This window comes from Condylura cristata, unplaced genomic scaffold, assembly GCF_000260355.1.
Source record: "Condylura cristata isolate star-nosed mole 26May11 unplaced genomic scaffold, ConCri1.0 scaffold00033, whole genome shotgun sequence".
In the NCBI taxonomy this organism is placed as follows: Eukaryota; Metazoa; Chordata; class Mammalia; order Eulipotyphla; family Talpidae; genus Condylura; species Condylura cristata.
In genome coordinates, this window is record NW_004567134.1 from 4,138,778 (window position 1) to 4,160,972 (window position 22,195).

The window sequence follows — 22,195 nt, forward strand, 5'->3', positions numbered from 1 at the left end:
GGTTTGCTTGTAGTAACATTTAGCTAAACTTTCAACCCTCAGAAGGCTGAAACCACTTTAAAGAGATCTTTCCCCAGTGTGAGTTGCTGTGTCTGGGAAGGCAGATAATGGTTCAACCTTTTTATGTCTCCATCAGAGCAGAGGCAACTGCCATTGATGACCCCCATTCATAATTCCATATTCTCAATTCAGGTTGGTTTAATCAGAAGGTTTATCTATGTTCTCTCACAGCGAAAGAGAAAACTAACCCTCCTAAAGACAGATAGATGTCTCCCATGAACTTTCCTAGACCAAAAGAGTCCATTTATTGCAATATGTAAATTTGTATCTTGTTTTTAAAAATTCACATAGATTTTGGTATACTGAGATTCTTTTGGTTTATTTCCTAAAGAAACTATTAGTAGGATATGAGTGTCAGGGGCCTTCAAGCCTATGATGGGATTAATGGTTTTCTGAAATATAGAAATATAACATTTAAAATAAATCCTGAAGAGTAAGAACTCTGCCCTATAAAGAGCCAAAGGGAGGGGAATTCCAGAGAGTAGAGAACATGTGCAGTTGCAGTGTCCCTGGGGCAGGCAAGAACTGAGTATTTGAGGAATAGTAAGCACACTGTTTCTGACCTATAAAAGAAAAAGAGAGGGTAATATGAGAAAGGGCAGGACCACATTTTGGTAAAGAGTTGGATTTTATTTTAAATGCAGTGAACAGTCATTGAGTATTTACAGCGGGGAAGTGATAGAATTTGATTGGAAGTTTTTAAAACTCCTTGTTTGCTATATCAATAAAGAACTAAAATGTGGCAAAACCAGTTAAGAGCCACTTACGGAATCCAGTGAGGAGATGGTGACAATTTGGACTAGCAATATAGCAGTGGAGACAGAAAAGTGGTTGAATTAAAAATGTTTTTGAAGAATGAACCAATGAACTTACTGATGTGTTGAATGTGGGTCACAAGAGAAAGGACTGAACAAGAACTCCAAAGATCTTTGCTGAAACCCCCAGTTGGACGGTGGGAATCAGATGGTAAAGAATTAAGTTAGAGATGTCTACTTGTTATACAAATGAAAATGTCAAGTTGATGATTGTATGTAAGATTCTAGTTTTAAAGATATCTGAAGTAGAGATATGCATTTGGATAGTATCAGCATTTCATTATTATTTAAAGTTATTTTAAAAAGATAAGATCACCTGGACCAGAATTGGCAAATTTATTCTACAAAGTGCCACATACTAAATATTTTCAACAGGCCAGATGTTCTCTGTCACAAATACCCAGATCTTCCACTGTCACAGTGGACACAGTCATAGACAATATACAAATTAATGAGTATGGCTATGTCTGGTAAAACTTATTTACAAAATACACAGTGGGCCATATTTTGCCAAAGCTACAGAACTCCTGACCTAGAGTGAAAATGTAGACTAAAAAGAGAAAGTAGTCCAAGATAGAAGCTAAAGCAATTCAATAGCAATTACTATGAATATTAATTATACCACTCACTATGCCATCACTGTTCCAGTGCATACATTAGTATATGCATCAGTGCATCACTGTTCTCTTTGCATACATTAACTCAATGTTCACAAAAACCTATGAGTTGAGTGCTATTATCCTTATTTCACAAATGAGAAATTAATGACCTATATTGAAAGTTTCTCTCTTCCTAGATCCAGAGTTTGGCAGTCTGAGCTATTATGACACTGCTGTGGACTTTAGCAACCTACATTCCTTCCATTGCATACCTTCTCTAGAGTATGGCTCTCATCCTCTTGAACCAAAATGGTGACTGGGGTTCCAACCATCATATTTGCATTCCAGGCAACCACAAGAAAGAACTAAAGAAAAGAAGCAAATAAGTTGTCTTTTCAGTTTCCTAGAAACTACGTACAACTTTTCTTTTATTATATTTCACTGACCAGATGTTAGTCAGGCAGATACATCAACTGGGCTGCAAAACAAAGTATGTTCCCAAGAACTATGAGTCTAAATAAGATCCAAAGAATCCAAAGTTTCTGGTATGAGAGGAGAACAAGCATTCGAATAGAAGCTAGTCTCTGGCCTGTTGTCTTAACTTGTCTTCATTATGTTTATGTGCCTTTTTGCAACTATAGTTGATAACACTCTTCCTAAGACACTTCTACTAGTTGTTTAGTCTCTCCAGCTTGCATCACTAAAATCTTATGGACTTTTCAAAAGCTAGATCACAAGTCACCTCTTCTGTGAAGCTAGGCAGATTCTTCCTGGCTTTTCATGTCATAGTTATCACACTTCCTTGGATTTAGTTCTTTCCTGGTAAGTCTCTTTGACCTGTCTCCTTCACTTGATTTGATATCTCAAGAGTCAGTAAAGTCAGATTGAGGTGTGGATGTATTTTTAAGAACAAAAGGAAAATAATTTTTTTTAAAAGTAAGGGAAATTTGCCATGAAATTGCAAATGAAGGAAAAAGAATAAGCCTACAGGATGCTCTGTTGCCTGGTGAAAGGGCTGGGGCTGGAGCTGGAGCAGGACACCCAGTATTCCTGGGAAACATTAAAAAAAAAAATTGATGCTCAGGCTCCACCCCACATTAATTAAGTCAGAATTTCTGAAGGTGACACTGGTGTTTTTAAAAGTCTCTTGGATGACTCCAGTAGGCAGCCATATTTGAGCACAAAAACAATTGACTAACGAGGAAATTAGAGCTGGAGAGAAAAACAGTGTTCTTCCTTCAAAGAACTGAAGAATCTGTTATTTACCACTGAGGTATCTAAGCAAATTTGTTAGTCTTATCCTTTTAGGTTATTTCTTTCTAGCCATAGACCAAGATGTATTTACATAATAAATTATTATTGATTGTAACACTGTTAATGAGAATTATTAAGATCCTCCCTAACACAATTCAGGTAGTTTGATGCACAGTAGATCAAATAACTCTTAAGCTTCTCTCTAAGTAACTAAATTAGAGCAGTTAGTCAGGGAAATAAGAAAACAATCTTACTGAAGCTCACTTCATTTGTGACACACACTACATTTAAGTTGCCTTAATGACTTTACAAAAAAGCACACCAGATCAATCACAGTGACAGCACCGTGATTGCCTCTATTTGGGTGCAAGGGGCCATATTTAAGGTTCAGTGTGAATAGTGAACTCCACATTTGGGTAACAGTAATGACAGTCTCATGCATTTACTACAAGGAAAGAATATTTACTACAAGGAAAGAATATACAAGGAGTATGTTTCAGCAAGTTTTATACTATTATCTCCAAAAGTTAGTAAGGAATCAGGTTCTCTTAAATGTTTTGAAAGTATTTTCCTATTCAAATGTATCTGAGCAAATTCAGGATTTTTTAATTTAAATTTTGAAGTTACATTTTTGCTCCTCCATATGTGCTCAGGCACACTCACCTTCCACCAAACCACCCATGCCAATACTCCATTTGCCTCCCTCTCCTCTATCCTCCTTTTTCCTTTATTCTCTCAATAGCCATTAAATTCTTCCACTAAGTTCAAGACTTATTCCTGCTTTATTTTTCCTGTGTATTTTTATTATTTACATTCCACAGATGAATTAAACCATCAATATATATCTTATACTATCTGATTTAATTCACTTAACATAATCATCTCAAGGTCTATCCATTTTGTTCCAGAAGCTACTATTTCATCTTTTTTAATTGCTGTGTAGTATTCCATTGTATTTATATTCCACAGTTTCTTTATCCATTCATCTGTTGAAGGTATTTAGGTAGTATTCCATTGTGTTTATATTCCACATTTTCTTTATCCATTCATCTTTTGAAAGTATTTAGGTTGATTTCATGGGTTGGCAATTGTGGACAGTGCAACTATGAGCATACAAGTAAATAAATCTGTTCATATTAGAGATTTCATATCTGTAGGATGAATACCTAATGGAGTTATTACAGGATCATATGGAATTTCCATTTTTATTTTCTTAAATCTCCATGCCATTTTCCACAGAGGCTGCTCCAACTTGCATTACAACCAGTAGTGGATGAGAGTTCTTTTTTTACCATATCTTTGCAAACATTTTGTAATATCTATGAAAATACCAATGACTTTTTCAAGGACATCAAACAAACAATTATAAAATTTATATGGAACCCCAAAAAGTCCCCGAGTAGTTAAAGTAATCCTGAGAGAAAATAGGAGAAATGGAGATATCATACTTCCTGACTTCAGACAACACTATATAGCAACAGTAATCAAAACAGCATGGTGTTGGAACAAAAGCAGAAACTCAAGCTAACAGGATAGAAAGTCCAAAGATAAATCCACACAAATATGGACAGTTAATACTTGACAATAGAGTCACAGATATATAAAGGAGGAAAGAAAGTTTCTCTAACAGATGGTACTGGCAAACACAGTCAGGATTGTTCTAATTCAATGCAGATGCTGTTGACTCTCAAGGGTCTTCCAAATGTTTACTTAAAAAAATGATAGTAAGGATTTTCAGGAATTACTCTCCCTTTTTCACTGCAATATGTATATCCAGTTCTTAAGATGGGTGGGAAGGGAATAACATTGACTTTTAGAGCACCTTTAGATATTTCTGAAAATTGTTTTGTGAGTATTCCTTTGGAATGAAAGTTGAGACTTTAGTCTATATAGTGAAAAGCAAGAGATTGCTTGGATTTATGCCCTCAATGAAACAGAAAAGAAGCCAGGAAATGCATTGGGCAAAACTGCAAAATTGAATAGATTTGACATGTGGCACCTACCCAGAAAAAGAGGTCTTGGAATATGTGTGTTTGCCAGGAAAGAAAACGGCTTTATTGAAAGGTTAATTTTCAGATTAGTTTTGGGAAATTTGAGATAAATAAATGAGATCAGACAAAAAACATAAGGCCTGGATGCTTTTCCCTGGGGTTTTCAGAAAATAGTCATTGCTTCCAATGAAATGTTTTGACATTTTCGATAGGGAGAAAATGTTAATTGTGATGTTATGAGTATGTATTCTTAAAAACACTTGTGAATAAGTCTATTTGTTTTATGAGTGATCAGAAAGTAAAAACATTTAAAATGTGAACTGTGTTCTTTATTCCTTTTGATAATTTTCATGCTTTCTAGGATGTTGTGATTCATTTGCCAGGTTTAGAGGTATGAATTTGGAGAAAAATTCCTTCACTTGTTTTAAAGTTCAGTTGCAATTTTTTGAGGAGTCTTATTACTAAACATCCAGGGGATCTGACTTGGTTTCTTCCCTCATTTTGTTTCATCTTTTGTTTGTTCTCTAATTCTTCACTTTGTCCCCTCAAATTGATAGCTTCTTAACTACCTTTATAAAGTTAGCACTTAAAGACTCTCATGCACAGCCATGGTCCTCTTGGATATTGAATGCACTTGCCGTGAGTTGCTTAGCAGAAGACACTGATATTTTGAATTGCCATGTATATCCCTACCACCTCCCTGCTTTTACTTACCAGACTGCTCAGAGATGTTTATTAAATTACTGTAATATCTCCTTTCTCCTACGTAGGCTTCCATTTCACAATTGACTGGAGCTTTATGTCCAAAATAGAGGTCTCACTCTTACAGAATTACATTGTTTTTAGTCCCTTAGGAAGGAACTACTGAAAAGGTGACATATTCCTAGACCTACAGGAAGCCAAATGTAGACATCATCCTCTGAGCTCCAGCCTGCAAACTATCCAGAAGAAAAAGACTCTCTAGCTTCAAAGAAAACCATTACCACTTTTCCTGAATCTTGACCTAGAGCACACAAGTCTGTGTGAATGCACACATATTCCCACCATCTACATGGAGAACAAACCATTAATAATTATCTTCATAAGACTTTATACTCCGATTTGATATTTGCTAGTATTTTAATTGAAAGATATGGGTTATCTTTTTTTTTGTAAGAATGGCTTATAATATTGTATAAGTTTCAGGTATAAGGCTTTATACTTAGACCTCTGTATATCATGCGATATAATCATGACCAAATTTCTAGTTTCCATCTACCAGATATAGTGATTCTTATAGAAATATTCTTCCCTTTTAGGTTACTGTCTTCAAATGGCAAATTCATAAATACTTCTTAAAGCAAAACTAAGCTGAAAAATAATCTCAGAAGCAAATTTGAATGGAAACAATGATAGATGTACCCAGTTTTGTACATACTACAATTAAGATTGCTGTTCAGTTTGAACAGATAGAGACAGCTGCTAAAACAGAAGGGTAGTCTTCACAGAATGGTATTGGCATGCATTCTCTCTTATGCACATAGAAACCAAACATGGAGACAGGATTGAATGAAGCGAATTTAAGCTTTAGGTCTTGTGCAGATGTGTGCTTATGGTATAAAATGTATCAGGCACAAAGACGAGACCAGAACATATACACCAAGACCAGGAGCGTTTTCAAATGTGGCATATTTTAAAACCTGCAGGACATATGTGTCTTTGGGAAGATGGTTGAAAATAAGTCAATCCATGACATGTAGTGACAGATTTAACTTCTAACATCTATAAGACTAGATTAATGTTTTGGAGTCAGTCCTGAGTCTCATTACTACTGGCTTTTCTCTGGATCATGCTAATAAACTAGATTATTGATTTTAGGATTTTCTGTGTATCCAAGGAGCTTCCCTAAGATGTCTTTATAATGTTCCATGCTTAAGTTGTCAGCTAAAATGACATAATAGTGAGTAATCATTTCTAATCAGGTCGAGAGGGGTTAAAAACAACATATAAAATTAATCTCCTTAGTTGTGAGTTTTGATTACAGGAACATTCTTGCCTGTCAGTTCTCTGGTGGGTGGAGGTCATCCCTACCTGCCTGCCATCTTCCCCAGGAATTAGCTGCATTCACAGCTTAAGACTTTTGCTAGTCATAAATCTGCTTTCCAATATGTTTGAATGGCAGGAGAGCTCCAAAGACATCTCAATCTAAATAGGATCTTAGCACATCGGGTGCTATTTCAAAGTAAAGCAGGCTGAGTTTCGTGGTGGTGGTGGTGTTTATTCATCTTTCTGGTTTCATGTGTATGAATGTAGCTACTCGGTGTATATGCCCGGCTCTGGGGCGTATGGGGTTGGCGTGCATAGAGTGTGTGTATATGTAAAGTAGAAACTGAACCCGGGTAACAAAATGAACTACTGTATGCAAGAACTATATGAAGTGCCCCCAGCTGCCGGCAGCAATTGCTACATGCAGGCCACTGATTATTACGCGTATTTTGAAGATAGTCCGGGTTTCAGTGGTTGCAACGCTCAGACTGTTCCCAGTAACAACATATATATGGAACAGGCCTGGGCAGTGAATCAGCCTTATACCTGTAGTTACCCTGGAAACATGCAGAAAAGCAAGGACTCTGACTTGGACATGGCCCTGAATCAATACAGCCAACCTGAATATTTCCCTGAAGAAAAGCCTACTTTTTCTCAAGTGCGGTCGCCATCGTACTCTCAAAAAAAAGGTAGGGATCGTTTTTTACTTCCACTTGTTCAAAGTTTCCGTGTTTGTTTCCACTGTGTTTTAAAGTTCCAGTTTGCATCACCTTCGTCACATCTTTGCCTTGGTACGCTGAATGTTCAAAATTAAAAACCAGCCGTGAAGAGAGGTTGCTAGGTAATTGAAAGGCGACATAGATTCCCAAGCACTTTTTTCCTTCATATGTGAAATCCGGGTTGAGTTGGTTTTTTAGGGTGTCTGTGTTTGTGTGTGTGTGTGAATGTGTGCTGTACATGATTGTCCAAAGTGAATGCTTTCAGCTTCTTTACTAAAGAAATGTGATTTACATATTTTGTCCCCTTTGGGGGTAGGACAGTGGCATTTGAAGTGGGTTGATTGTCCCTATTCAGATTCAAATTAAGGTCTCATTTGACTTTTTCTTGGCACTTCATATTAAAAGTTAATTTTAGTTAACTTGTAGGTAAAGGAGTGATTTTTGAGAGTACCGTGTAGTTGATATGTTCAGCTTTATAATGTTTGTTTTAATATATTTACTCAAGAATCTACTTATAACCATATCCGGCTGTAAAAATGTAAACTTAAAAAGGTGATACACTTTATCTTGCCTAAAATACTGTGTCTCTAAAGTATAATTATTGTGTCTCTAAAGTATGATATGTCTGGTATCTGATATGTCTGGTATCTGGTATCACGTTAAAAGAATACATGAAAGTGAGTGGAATATGTTTCAAAATACTCAATCTTAAAACAAGTGCAACATCCATTTATTTTACTAGATACTATGGCTTTATAGTGACCTTTAATATGCTAGCACTAGAAGTCTCTTATGTTACAAGAAAGTAAAATTAAAGAAGCAAACAGGTTGTATTCAGGGAACTTAGTAGCAACTTTCAGAGAGAGCTGCTTTGGAAAATAGCTTAAATTCTCATGCAATGTGCCAAAAACTTGGGTTTTTTCTACGCATGAACTACAGGACATTGCATAGAAAACCAAATTTACAGATTTCTGATTTTCAAGGATACAATGCCTTTTCTTCTTCAAAGGTAAATTTGAACTTCTCTGTGAAATTATCTTAAAACATGGTTTTATTTGGCTAGAGTTCCTGTAAATATAATCCTTTACTTTTTCTAATGTGACTCTACAATTAAAAGTAGCCCATTTTGGGAAAAAATAAAAGTAGCCCATTTTGAAAACAAATCAACAAAATCTAAAAAACAAGGTAAAACCAAAATCCCCAATTTACTTTTTACCATATACTATGTTTACATTTTGTCTGCTGCTTTGTGACTTCACAAGATGAAATATGAAGGGGATTGTAGCATGAAATATATTCAGAGTCATTCATTTGCATTTTCATTTAGTTTCACAACCTCTTGAAGGGCATCAGAATTTCTCATTATTACCAAGGGGTACACTGTATAAGTCCTCTAATAGAAACATTTGAAACAGATTGAATGTGTGCTCTCTATTTCACTTAATATTATACTTGTAAGTAATTTATCTGTGAATAGAGGTTAACATGGTCTCTTTAGACAAGTGTGAGTCTGCCTTTCATAATATTATAGGATTGCAAAAATACGCATATTGGTATCTATCGCTCTATTTAGGCATCCTGCTATTCTTAAAAATTCCTGCAAAACTTTTCAGGTTCCTTCATGCTTTCTCTTTCAGGTCTTTTCACTTTATTTTCTTCAACCTGCACTGGAGAAGATTTGCTTATAAAAATGTTAAACCAAGGATTTTTTTTACTAATTAACTTGACGCATGAACTAGAGGGAGAGACGTTGTATGCATATATTGATGTAATTTTTTAAAGCCATATGCCATTGAAAGGCCACTGCCACCTGCCAAACTCACTAAATCAAAGCCAGCAAATATTCTTAAATGCACCATTATTTACTGTTGCAAGTCTTTAAGTAAATCCCAGTAAAACTAAACCCAGCTGTTAACTGTCTCTTAGGACAAAGGGTCGTACCCAACACATTTATCCATATTGATCCATCATTGATTTTTATCATTGTTGGAGAACCTCAGTAGTATCTCCTTAAGGCAAAATTAAGACTATAAACAGGTGTTCACTGGAGCCAGCTTCATTATTCCAATTGGATTTTTATCTGTTTTCATGAAATTCATAATTGCTTCATCTCTGTTTGTTGCTGTCACTACAGCTCTATAAACTCTTCAATAATGCAGCTGCTAAACATTTTTTTTAAGGCGTGGCTTATTCTCTAGCCTTTTAATTGAAGTTTTCCAGTATCAGGAGAATGGTCATAATCTTGTAAAATAAAGTACATTATAAGTCCAGTAAGGGGAATAAAGGAAGGTTATACCACCCAAAGTTAAGAATGGCTATTTTGATAATAGACTTTAAACTTTTTTTTCTCTTAAGAAAAAAATAGACATGACTTGTTATATTAAAATCAGTCATTACAGTCAATTCCCATGACACATGTCCTCCCAGGCCCCCAGCTCAGGAGGATGGAGGCAGCATGTTCAGAAATGAGACCCTCACTTGCAAAGCATTACATCTTCTCCTTTATGGCCATGGATTCAGAATAGGTAAAAGTCGATCCTTTCTTTCCCCTTAGGAAGGGAGCGGTGAATAGCTGTTTCATCCCCAGATAGCCTGAGTCTTGGTGCTCCACTCTGCCTGCAGCTTTGCCCATCAATTTAAACAGAACTCTTCCTAGAGTGTCTGTGTGACCCACCTCCAAAGAACTCCTTCCTTGACATGCTCTGTGTCGCCTTTATAGAAATTCCATGTCTGTCTGAAAAGTGGCTAGTATGTTTTGCATCAGAATTGGATAGCATGTTCAAGGACATACAAATTTCCTCTTTGTGCACCAAATCAAGGAAATGGGGTGTGTTTGTCTAGATTGGTTTTGTTTTTGATTGCACATGTTCTTGTTCCCCAGCCATGTTTTTTTGGATTATAGAAAGAAAAATTAATAACTGAAGCAGAAGCTCCATGTAGGACTTCCCTTTACAAACCTGCTTTCATTGACCCTCTGTCTCAGAGACAGGAATCTAAGTCTTTTTTCATGTTGTATGGCCCTCCTGACATCAAGGAAATAATTGTGTCAACATCAGAACTGGAAATTAAATGTTTGGGTGGGAAGTGTTTGAAGTGAACAACATCAAGAGTTAGAATGAAAAGCAAGAGCTACGCTCCAAAGAAACTCTATCTCTAATTAGAATTCCATTGGTCACTTTTAAAGTCAAAGAAGGCTGTGCTATAGAATTAGGATAGAAGGTTCCAAATTTTGCCCAGAAAAAAAAAAAAAAGTTACATGAGAACAAGTTACCTTTAGACTTTAAATTCACACTCAATCTAATGAAAGGCAGGCAGGAAAGGAAAACAAAAAAGGGGATGTAAGAGTCTCAGTGCATAATCATTTCCAGCCATGACATGAATATGAGGTGATCATGTACTATTTCAATTTCTTTTTTCAGTTTTTCCCTCCTCATCACGTCCCTTCTTCTCTTTCTCTGTATCTCTGCCCACAACCTCCCCAGCCCCCTTTCCTTTTTCTCCTTCTCTCTCACTTCTATCGCTACCCTTCTTCTCTGAGTTGAATTTGTTTAATTGAATCACATCAATCTAACTAAAGAAATAAGTGTTGCCTCATGTCTTTAAATGTAATAGTTAAATGGTTAATGCAGTTGCAGGTCTTTCTCCAGTGCTTATTCAATTGTAAGGATGCTGATGTAAGATTAGGATTTCAAATTAGGCATTGCCACCCACATACTATTAAGAGATAATACCACTCCAGAGAACAAAAGGATTGGTTTTAAAAATATAGAACATGGCCCTCCCTGGTGGCACAGTGGGTTGGAGCACATCACTATGAAGCTGGCCATGGCTGCTTCAGTGTGAGTTGGATTCCCCTCCCAGAAAGTGATCCACATGGCAAGGCAGACCTCTACTGACCCACCCACTGCTTCCCTCAACAGTGTACTTTCTCAATCTGCCTGTTCTGCTCCCCACTCTGTCTCCAGTGAATTCTCTCACTGCCCCTGTACCTCTGGCCTGTACCCCAGTTCTGTATGCATAAATAAATAAAAAATCTTTTAAAATATATATATAGAACAAATTTGTTGCTCAGAGGGTTAAATGATAATGTCTCAGCACCCAGAAATGGAAACAAAGTGTGAACAGTAGTAATTTGCAAACCAAGTCCCAAGTGCAGACAAAAGCAAGAGCTGACTCTTCTTTCTTTACTGTCTTAAGAATTAGCTGTCAGCCTTATTAAAGGCCTGTTCTTCAGAGATATCACTGGATGCCCTAACCTCATCCTAAATCATGCACTGCTATTCCTCATGATGAAATTAATGCTAGGAGATCCGAGCATTATATGCAACTGAAGCTAGATGGCTGCCAGACTGGGGATGGAATGTTGGAATGTAGTCTAAAAAATAATACAGACTGGGGATGGAATGTAAGAACACTTCGGGTTCTTATCCACTATATCCCACCCCTCCATGAATACTCTCCCACAAACTCAACACTTTTCCTCAGCTCCCAGCATTCAGGTGCATTCAGCCTGAGGTCCCTGCTTTCCGATGTACCTCACTCTGGCCCTGCTTTTATGACCCCATTTTCTTGTGGTTTTTCTACTTGGTAGTGGTTCACCTTTAATGCCTATTTGATATCTGTATTCTTCCTTCTCCAGAACTTCACAACTGCAAAACTTCCATTCGCTGTCCTTGGTACCAACCTAGCTCAGCTTCTTCTGTGCCTTAGAGAATTTCCCCAGTTCTGCAGAGGGCCAGCATGTGCTTTCCAGTGGTGACCCCATTCTGTCCCCCTTCCTTATCTGCAGACACTTCCAGGCACATTTTTCCATCTTTTCTCCATGCTTACCCCTCTTCTCCTTTAAAGCCATCTGCTTTTAGGTGCTCAGAATAACTAAGCATCCTAAAGACTTAGCTTCCTTGATGGTGCTAAAATATAATTTCATCTGATGTGCTGGCACAAAACAATCAGGTTTCATTGCTGTTCCTAAGTTGACCATTTCTCAAGATGAATCAGCAGCTGGAACATCTTCACCTTCCTAATCTCCTCAAACTCGTCCCCACTGCCAGTTAAATGCACTGCTCCTCTGAGATGCCAGGACAGATTCTGCTAGGAAAGGGTTCTCAGGCAAAGGGTAAAATTAGCGAGATTAGAAAAGGTCTCTGCACTTAACTTCTCTTCCCTCCAGCTACATCTACCTTCCTCAGCAGCACATCTATCAAGAGTCAACCACATTACCCTGTTCCCCAAGGTGACAAGGGAAGCTAGAATTTCTATGATAATTAAGAAGTCAAATTTACTGCCCATTATGTGATTTCTAGCAAAGATATCCAACTTTCCCCTTCTACATAGTGAGTCTCTCAGAGAATCAATTTTTTAAATGAATATTAGCTACATCATAGATAAACCTTTTAAACAGAACATTAATTGAAGACAGTTGCAAAAGACTCCATTTATATATAACATCCAGAACAGGTAAGTATGTAGAAAGAGAAAATAGATGTATGGTTGCTTAGAGTGGAAAAAGTTGAGGAGATTGGAGTAAAAAAGAGTAAGGTCTAAAGGTATAGGGTTTCTTTGGGGAATAAAAATGTTCTAGAACTTACTATGGTGCTATTCATAATCTTGTGAATGTATTAAAAGCCATTGAATTGTGTGGTATAAATGTTTAAAACTATTTGACCTAACACAATTTTTAAATGTTAGTAATATTTTGTCATGTCAACTTATTTTATATACAGGTAAATACTTAGTAATTAATTGTACATTGCTAAGTGTCAATTGAATAATTCTCCAAGCCCTATGTTGAACAAACAGATGGAGCTTGCTTTTATAAAAATATGCTTGGTAAAGTGCCAGCATAATATATTAGTCTAAAAAATAATACAGCAAAAAATAAGAGCTAAGAGAAGTAGATCATCCTTGAACTGACAACTTCACAGGTCCATGTTGTCTTCTGGAGTGTTTTTAACAATGGTTCTTCGACAGTCACATAGGACACTTACACTAAACCTCTCAGATAAGCAGTTGTGGCTTTCAAGGTGGTGTCACTCTTCTGTTTCTAGAAAAAAAACATATAGTTATCCATTTTATGTCCACCCCTGTCAACAGAATTGGCATGAGCTATATGTTTGTTTGCCTTTGCTGCCATATTTGTAAGCATGTGACTCCTGAGCATGAAAAAGCTCTCTGGATACAAAGAGCAAGTAATGGTTACATTCTGTAGGAGAATAATTACTGTGATGTTGTCAGGTAAATGCAGTAACCTTTGAAAAATCCCCACCTGCCTTTCATTATCTGTGGGATATTATTCCTTGATGGAAGTTATTTAATGATGAATAAAGGATTTAGGCATAATGACTGATGTCTCATTGCCTGTTATGACTGCCTTGGATAAATAAGATCATTCTGAGTTAATATATTTGAGAAAAGAAAGAGTTGGGTGAGGTATACTAGTATGATCATGTAAGTAACTAACACCAACCTTAACTAGATGTTTCTGTAGAGGTTTTGATAATTTAGTTGAAGACCCCAAGAAGATAATCTTCTTGCTCACCAAGAAGATAATCTAGGAGAAGAAAGCACATCAGGCTAGCAATCAGAAAAAAAAAATAGAAGCACTTTCCACTCACAGATTGAATTATCTTTGGATTTCAGGGTTCACAGAAGGTTAAACAGAGAAATGATCTACATAAATTGTTGAGCTACAGTGTAATTAGAAATCTTCAAAGTGCCAAAGTCATAAGCTACACCAGGCAGTTTATAGCAAGGGAGGGTAAGGGATGGCAAGGAAACTTACTTTCTCGGTTCTGTTTAATATTCTCAGACCCATAAGACACACAGTGTCCCATTGTATTACAGTTGGTTCCCAGACGTGAATTTAGAAGGAAATGACCTGTACTTCTTTCTGCCTTATCTGTGCCATTTGTACTTGATACCAAGAACTCAAGAGTCTTTACTCTGGTCCTCCCTGGTGGTGCAACAGGTTAAAATGTAGTGCTATGAAGCTAGTCACAGCTGCTTCAGCATGGGTTCCATCCCCAGCCTTGGAGGTGACTCACATGATGCAGCAGATCTCTCCTGTCTCATTGTTGCTCCCCTTAGTAGTGTACTTTGTCAATCTGCCTGTTCTGCTCCCCACTCTGTCTCTGGTGAATACTGTCACTTCTTCTGCTCCTCTGGCCTGTACCACAGTTCTGTATGCAATAAATAAATAAATCTTTTTAAAAAATTAAAATCTTTGATTAACCATGCATAATGTTTGAGTATAAGAGGACAAGTCATAGCTTTCTTGGAACATCAATATGTCTATTCTACCTGAGTTTACCAGGAAGATATTTGTTTTTGTTTTTGTTTTTTAAATATTATTTCCTTTTATTTACTTACCTTGCATTTATTAGGAATGTATGTGTTTCAGTGCACATACAGTCACACTCATACTGATCTAAGATGAAGATCTCATTTGTCATCTCTGTGGATGGAGGGTGGTAGATACTTGTGATTTTTGCAACTGTATAGTATTGATTTGTTTTGTAATGAACTGCATAATTTATATGACTATCTCCTTTAAAAATCTGAATTATATAAAGAACTAATACACAATGTTTTTGTGTCCTAAAGACTGAAGTTTCAGTTAATGCTGATTTAAGTCCAGAGTATTTCTGACCATTTTTACTATGATCTTCTACATAGCTTGCTAATTTGTTAGTTCTTTGGACACAGAGCCCTTTGGAGATGTATGTTATTTCTTTTTATGGAGAGAGTCCCTAAAATTGTATTTGGATGAATCAGTGCTTAATGAATTTTTCTGAAGGTTTTTTTAGTATTTCTTATTAATTGGAGCCATATCACCATAAGTTATTTAGCAAATAATGGTATAAAATTGGCATTTGGGGTCTATGATTGTGTAAAGGGGAAACCTAACCAACAAACAAAGACTCTTCGACTGTAATGGCAACATAACCTAGTGTTGAAAGATGAGCAAGTTGTATTAACTATACTAAATCTCCACTCCTGATGATGGCATTTTAACAAACTGACTTGGACCTAATGATGTTAGAAAATGGCATCTCCTTTAAGTTCTCCTTGGTCCTGTCTCACTGTATTGAACCTAGTAATTAGGGCAGAGTCTAAGAAAGCAGGACCAATTCTAGTTGGTTAGTGAACATGCATTTCCTAACATCACTAGACCTTAGATGAACTTAAATTTGGATGACTTGGTCTCCTCAAGATGAGGGAAATCTTGGTTTCTTTACCAACAAACAAACTTTCTAATTGAGTTTCACTGGGCCAAAAGTTTGGGTCTCTGTATCTATATGATCACCTCTTTAGGAAACCCTTGTAGAGATCTTTAACCCTTCTCAGATACACCTTCAGCCTTCTAGCTCTTCCACGGGGTTCAGGTAAACTATGTGCCCTTGTGTTTTCACCATTGAACTACAGCAGTAATCTTGAACACTGTGATGCCATCTTTCAGAGGAAGCAGGTGCTAAACACTTCCACATAGACCACATGATCCTTCCCTCTCCCTTAACTACACAAACCTAAAGTGAGCCAGAGATAATGAACTTAGAGAAAAGCTCACAGTAGTTATAATGCATATAATAAAGGGCTACTATTAGGGAAGCCTAAGGAGGTATGGAGTTGGAAGAGTGCAGGAACGTTTCTTAGAGTTCCTGCCGTGACATTCATGGTGATTTTGGACATAGACTGATCCCAGTGCATATTACATCAAAGGCAGGTAATCTGCTACTGTCTGTTCTCTCTCTTACTCTGAAGGCTTCTCCAAAAATGAAAATGCTGTCACCTTTAGATCCTTAGAACATTGCTGGTGCATAGTATTCCCTTATGAATGTTTACCATAGTGTCATCTTTTCTCCTTCATTTCTTTTTTTTTATAATTATAGCTATATTGAAACATATTTCCTATACCATAAAATCCACATATTTAGAGTGCATCAAAAATGTGCATGCAAAACAATAGTTTTTATTCAGTGGTTTTATATTTTACATAGTTGCAATCATCAATGCTACATAATTCCAAAACATTTTTATTACCCTGAAAAGAAATTCTGTACCCTTTGGCAGCCACTACACATCCTCCCCTCCTGATCTCTAGGACTTAACAGCCACTAATCTACTTTCTGGATCTATGAATTTGCCTACTCTAGACATTTCATATAAACGGAATCATGCAACATACTACCTTTCATGTCTTGCTTCTTTTACTCCGTATGTTTTCAAGATTCATCAGTGTTAATGAATAGTATTCCATTGTATGGGTGTACAACATTTTGTTTACTCATTCATCATCTGATGGACATTTTGGTTATTTCCACCTTTTAGATATCATGAGTTATGCTGTTTTGAATTTTCCAGTATAAGTTTTTGTATGGCCATATGGAGAGTTATATGAACGACTTTCTTGTGTATATTCCCAAGAGTGAACTTGCTGGGTCATAAGTAAATTCATGTTTAATCTATTGAGTAACTCCCAAACTGTTTCCAAAGTACATTTACCTTCATACTACTAATATAAGGATTCAAATCTCTCCATGTCCTCACTAACATGTGTTACTCTCATTTTTATCATAACATACTAGAGGATGGAAGGTATCTCATTGTGGACTTCGTCTATATTTCCTTACAGTGATGTTGAGCTTCTTTTCATGTTCTTTCCTTCATTTCCACAATTTTTTTTCCACTGAGAAGTGACCAGGACTGGAAATACAAAATTCAGTTGCTCACACATATGCTTCCCAAAGGAAGAGATCATGTCTTATTTGTTTTTATATTCTCAGCACCAGACATGGTGCTCAGCACATAGTAGATGCTAAATAAATGTTTTCTAAATTCACAAGTAGATGAGTGATTGAACAAACAAATCATTCTAATCTTCTTTTTTTCTCCTCAGATCCTTCCCAGATTCTCTTTTTTTAAATGTCTCATGAGAAATTTGAAACCTTTGAAGTGAACTCAACAGATGATTCATGGTTTGCATGATGTAAAAGTCAACTAAGAAAAGCTGTGATATTTAAAAAGATAATCCTGTACATTACCAAATCTCACTTTGAAGTGATTTATCTACTTCCCAAGAAGGGACATTTTTCTAAAATAAAGTCTCGGCAAAGTTATTTCTAAGAAATTGGATTCATTTTCTTATGTTTCTTTATGGCTTTTTCTGGATAGCAAGCCCTCAGTGACCCAGTTTAATAAAAGATCCTCTCGAAAATGTCATGGTAAAACATACAGTGTCATCTGTCATCTCAACCTGGCTAATCTTTATTGAAACAGTAAAAGTTTACTGAGTCAAAAAGTTTCACAAGGTGACTGCACCTGAAGGGAGAAATCCTAAATTGTGAAAAATAATAAGCAAGGATGTTTTAGAAATAAAAAATAAATTATAAGAACAGCAAAGAGAAACTTTCATAAGGGCCCATGATCAGGAAAAGTAATGATTTTGTTTTCTCAGACCCTTGTTCACAACCCAACAAATCAAGCCATGTTGTGATTGCTGGGTCTTATCTAAAACTATGTGTTTCTATGATGAGCAGTTGATGCTCATGAAGCTGAATTTGTCCTTCTGAATCAGCTTTGGGATGTAGACATTGGGATGAAAATGAAGGAATAGAGGCAAAGAGACATGGGACTGGACTATTTCTGGTTTTGCTTGTAAACCAACTTTTTGAGTCAAGGAATTTAAACTAATGAACTACTAGTACATGAATAAAGACAGTTATGATTGTATTTATTTTTCTTTAAAGAGAATCAATTATTTTAAACTTAAATAGTGTTTGGGGTTGTATATTCTAGTATCCCAAGTTTGCCAAATCTTTTTTAGATGTCCTTATTCATGCTACTTAAAGTTAATGCCCACTTTTTGACATTGGGTCTTAATCTCTCTGCTATTAATTTCTACCTTGACCATAAGGAGGACCAAACCTCTGAAAACCTGTTTTTCACCACAAAAATACTTGATGATCTCCCAGGGACCTTTCCAGCTACAGTTTCCTAAATGTATTGCATGATATCTTTCCAAAGATGTAGTGCATGATCGTTCCAAAATGGATCAAAACTTCTAGGAAAAAAATTATGAAATAGCATTGTGAAAAGAGTTTGTGATATCAAAATTCAAATCCCTCAGGGGTTCAAAATCCTGGCTTCCCAGCATGAGTCATTGGGTCCAACAGCCTTTGATCCATTTCTACCTGCATAGCAAGTGTGATCACACCTATTTCTTCTCTCACTCTCTCTGGGGGGAAAAAAAAGTGTTTTATTTATTGATTTTCAGTTGTACAATTCTTTATCGAGGGAGCATTGGTTTACAACACTGTAGGTGACTTAGGGATATAGGCTCAGACCTCCTCAGGTATATGTCATCACCCCACCCTTACCACCAGAGATCCAGTGACCCTCTACTGTAGCTCACTGGGCTCCCTCCCCACTCTGTTCTTGTAGCCTCAACACTGCAGTCAGATTTCTAGGGTGTGTTTTAGTTCAACTTTGTTGATTGCTTTTTGTTTGTTTCTCTATATTCCACAAATGAGTGTACTCATCATTATGTGTCTTTCCCCTTACAACTTACTTGGTTTAACATGATGCCCTCTGACTCCATCCATAGTGACACAAGTGGCAAGATTTCACTTTGTCTTATACCTGAGTGGTATTCCACAGCTATAGATATTACATCCTGTCCACTCAATCTGTCTTTGGGCAGAACACACATATTTTTGTGTGTGAATTTTTGGACCTCACATTTACTCTGTAATGTGGGTTAAATATTAGTAAGTACAAGATACAGAGGATTAAGGAGAGACCTTTGAAATTTTTTCTCGTTAAATATTTTATTTAAAATATTTAACTAAGCTATTATAACATGTAAACTCTAAAGCAAAAATTGGGTTAAAATTTATATAACAAGGTCCTCTGTGGTGCTGCAAGTGGTTAAAGCGCAGAACTATGAAGCTCTCCACAGCCACTGCAGCATGAGTTTTATCCTCAGCCAGGGAGGTGGCCCACTGCTCCCCTCAGCTGTGTACTTTGTCAATCTGCCTTTTCTGCTCCCCACTCTGTCTCTAGTAAATTCTCTTACTACCCCTGCACCTCTGGCCTGTACCCCAATTCTGTATGTAGGCATAAATACATAAATCTTTTAAAATTGCATCTAAGAAAATGAAGGCCCTCAACGCGTACTGTTAAAAAAAAAATCATAAACAATTCAGTCTTACTTCCTCCCTCCTTCACTTCACTTCCACTTCTCCTAGATTTGGTGTCTTTCACATTAACAAGCTATTGTGTTCTCACATTACTCTTTCTTCTCCTTCACAGGTTACATCCCCAGTTACTTAGACAAGGACGAGCTATGTGTAGTGTGTGGTGACAAAGCTACAGGGTATCACTACCGCTGCATCACGTGTGAAGGCTGCAAGGTAATTGTCCTGGGCTCAGTGAGCTGGGTGCTCAACCCTCCCCCACCCACCTCAGGACTCCACCAGGAGGCAACACAAAATTAAATTGCAAATTAGGACCAAATCCTAATATCCATGGCCTATGGTCACCCAGATGTCTGGCTGTCCTACTCATTTTTGAGATGTTAAAGACTGACTTCATTTTTCCCAAACCAAAAGATAGCTTAATGAAGAGTGTGACATTTCTTTTTTCAGACTGGGAGATAATTGATAAAAATAAGAGAAATTAATAAAATTCTCATTTCTTGTTTTAAAATGATTGGTAATCTATGTTCTCATCTCCAGAAATAACCATTTCTCCAATTTTTTTTCTCCAGTATTTAAGATAGTTCACTCCACTGTGGGCCATTTGCCAATTTATCAGACAAATACTTTCACTATTCAGGGTCCCATTAGGGAATGTCTTTGGGACTACTCAGATTCAACTGTGTTCTGGATTTATCCACATTGGCTTTCTGCACAGCCTACAGTCAGTAGGTAAATTATGATTATCCAGCAGCTAATTTTATGCTCTACAAACCCACCCTCAGTAGATATTTGACAACAATACACTCATGATCAACAGTCAGTTCACATCCCTAGGGTGAGCCTAATTTGCCTACTTATAATCTTCATCATAATAATTAAGATGAGTTGCTTGGCAAATACCTTTTGTTTCAGCAACCTAACCTAGAAAATAAAGTCTACTGTAAAGCTAAATAAAGTTTAACCTGGTATTCAGCAAATATTTTGTCAGAAGGTATTTTAAAATTTTTCTTATGAAAAAAATTTTTTCTCCTTAAATGCTTTAGCTTTTATATTAAAACTCAATATCATGAAAGGTAAACTCTAAAACAAAAACAAAAATTGTATTAAAATTTATAAAACAACTCAGGCTTCCCTGTTCACCTCATCTCCTGTCCTCCCCTTCCTTCACCTCCTCCTTTCTTCCTAAACCTTAATTTAACCCCAGACCCCAAAAGTCAACATGTTAGTTTGGTTTCAAATTAAGGTGCTTCTTTTCCCTGGTGGGAGATTTTCCTTGCAAAAAACATACTTTTGTGCATGAAATTAGGAAGCACTTAGCAGCAGTCTGTTAAGTGTTGAGATAATACATCCTTTAGGAAGAGATTATTTCAAAACCCTACATCTGCCAGACTGTTTTTGGGAATGTGATCTTGTGTGTTCTAACTCACCCAGACTCCTCTGATCTGAAATTTGGACTCTAAGATTGGGGTGGGGAGGTGGGAGGGTGGAGAGGAGAAAGAAAAAAAAAAGAGAGAGATTAGGAGTTGTTCTGGCTTGCAAGTGATAAACTTGCATTATTTTAAATATATTTTGTTATTCCCAAAGGCCAGTCATTCAAACTGCTCTTTTTTTTCTAAATTAGCACCAATTTATAAGGCTTTGCCTACCTGATTATGCTGCACTACAATTGTTTCAAATCAGTTCTAATGGAAAATTCTGAATTCTGAGAGAGACTCTAATGAAAATTCCATTAATACTTAACTCCCCAAAGTGACTCTCAAGACTGAATGTGGCTGACAGAGGACTTAAATGGTTATTAGTGATTGATTTAAACAAAGGGAGTATCAAGCCTATTAACCCATGTCCCTTCATCATTTATGTTTTCAAGATGATCAAAAATTCCACTAGCCTCTATCCCCAAGATCTCAGGGTATTTTGAACTTGATACACATGAGGTTTATTTAGAAAGTAATCATGTAGCATCAGGCTAGATTCCTTAACCTGCATCTTTACACCTGCATCTCAGCTCAGAATCCTGTTCCTAGGATGGGTGCAATCATAAAATCAGAAAGACATCTTCCCAGGGTGGTTATGTAAATCATTTAATGAAAGGGCAGAGCAATATGGAATCAAGTAAAAGGGTTTCTCAAATGAAACACAGTTTTTTTAGAATGGCCAGAGAGGAAAGGGATCATCCTTCCAATACTATTTATTCAAACCATTTTTTAAAAATATTTCTGTCCCGAAGAATAAAAACCACATAATCATATCAATAGATGTGGAGAAGGCTTTCGACAAAGTTCAACACCCATTTATGTTTAAGTTCCTTGAAATCCTTGGAATAGAAGGAACATACCTCAACATGATAAAAGCCATATATGATAAACCCACAGCCAATATTATCCTCAAAGGAGAAAAGCTGAAAGCCTTTCCTTTGAGATCAGGAACAAGACAAGTGTGTCCACTATCGCCACTGCTCTTCAACATAATACTGGAAGTTCTAGCCAGAGCAATAAGACAGGAAAAAGGCATAAAAGGAATCCAAATAGGGAAAGA

At 36.6% G+C, this 22,195-nt stretch overlaps 1 protein-coding gene across 2 annotated transcripts in view; it reads left to right on the forward strand.

Moving 5' to 3' along the window:
• THRB (thyroid hormone receptor, beta) overlaps positions 1-22,195 on the forward strand; it is a 301,254-nt gene that overhangs the window by 250,947 nt on the left and 28,112 nt on the right. The window contains exons 1-2 of one of the 2 annotated variants that reach the window (XM_004692278.2): positions 7,011-7,433; positions 19,773-19,873. In XM_004692278.2, the coding sequence (XP_004692335.1) occupies positions 7,106-7,433; positions 19,773-19,873 (429 nt within the window). In that variant the 5' untranslated portion in view covers positions 7,011-7,105. Of the gene's footprint in view, positions 1-7,010; positions 7,434-19,772; positions 19,874-22,195 lie in introns of those variants that run through there. The other variant, XM_004692279.2, reaches the window with a different exon arrangement.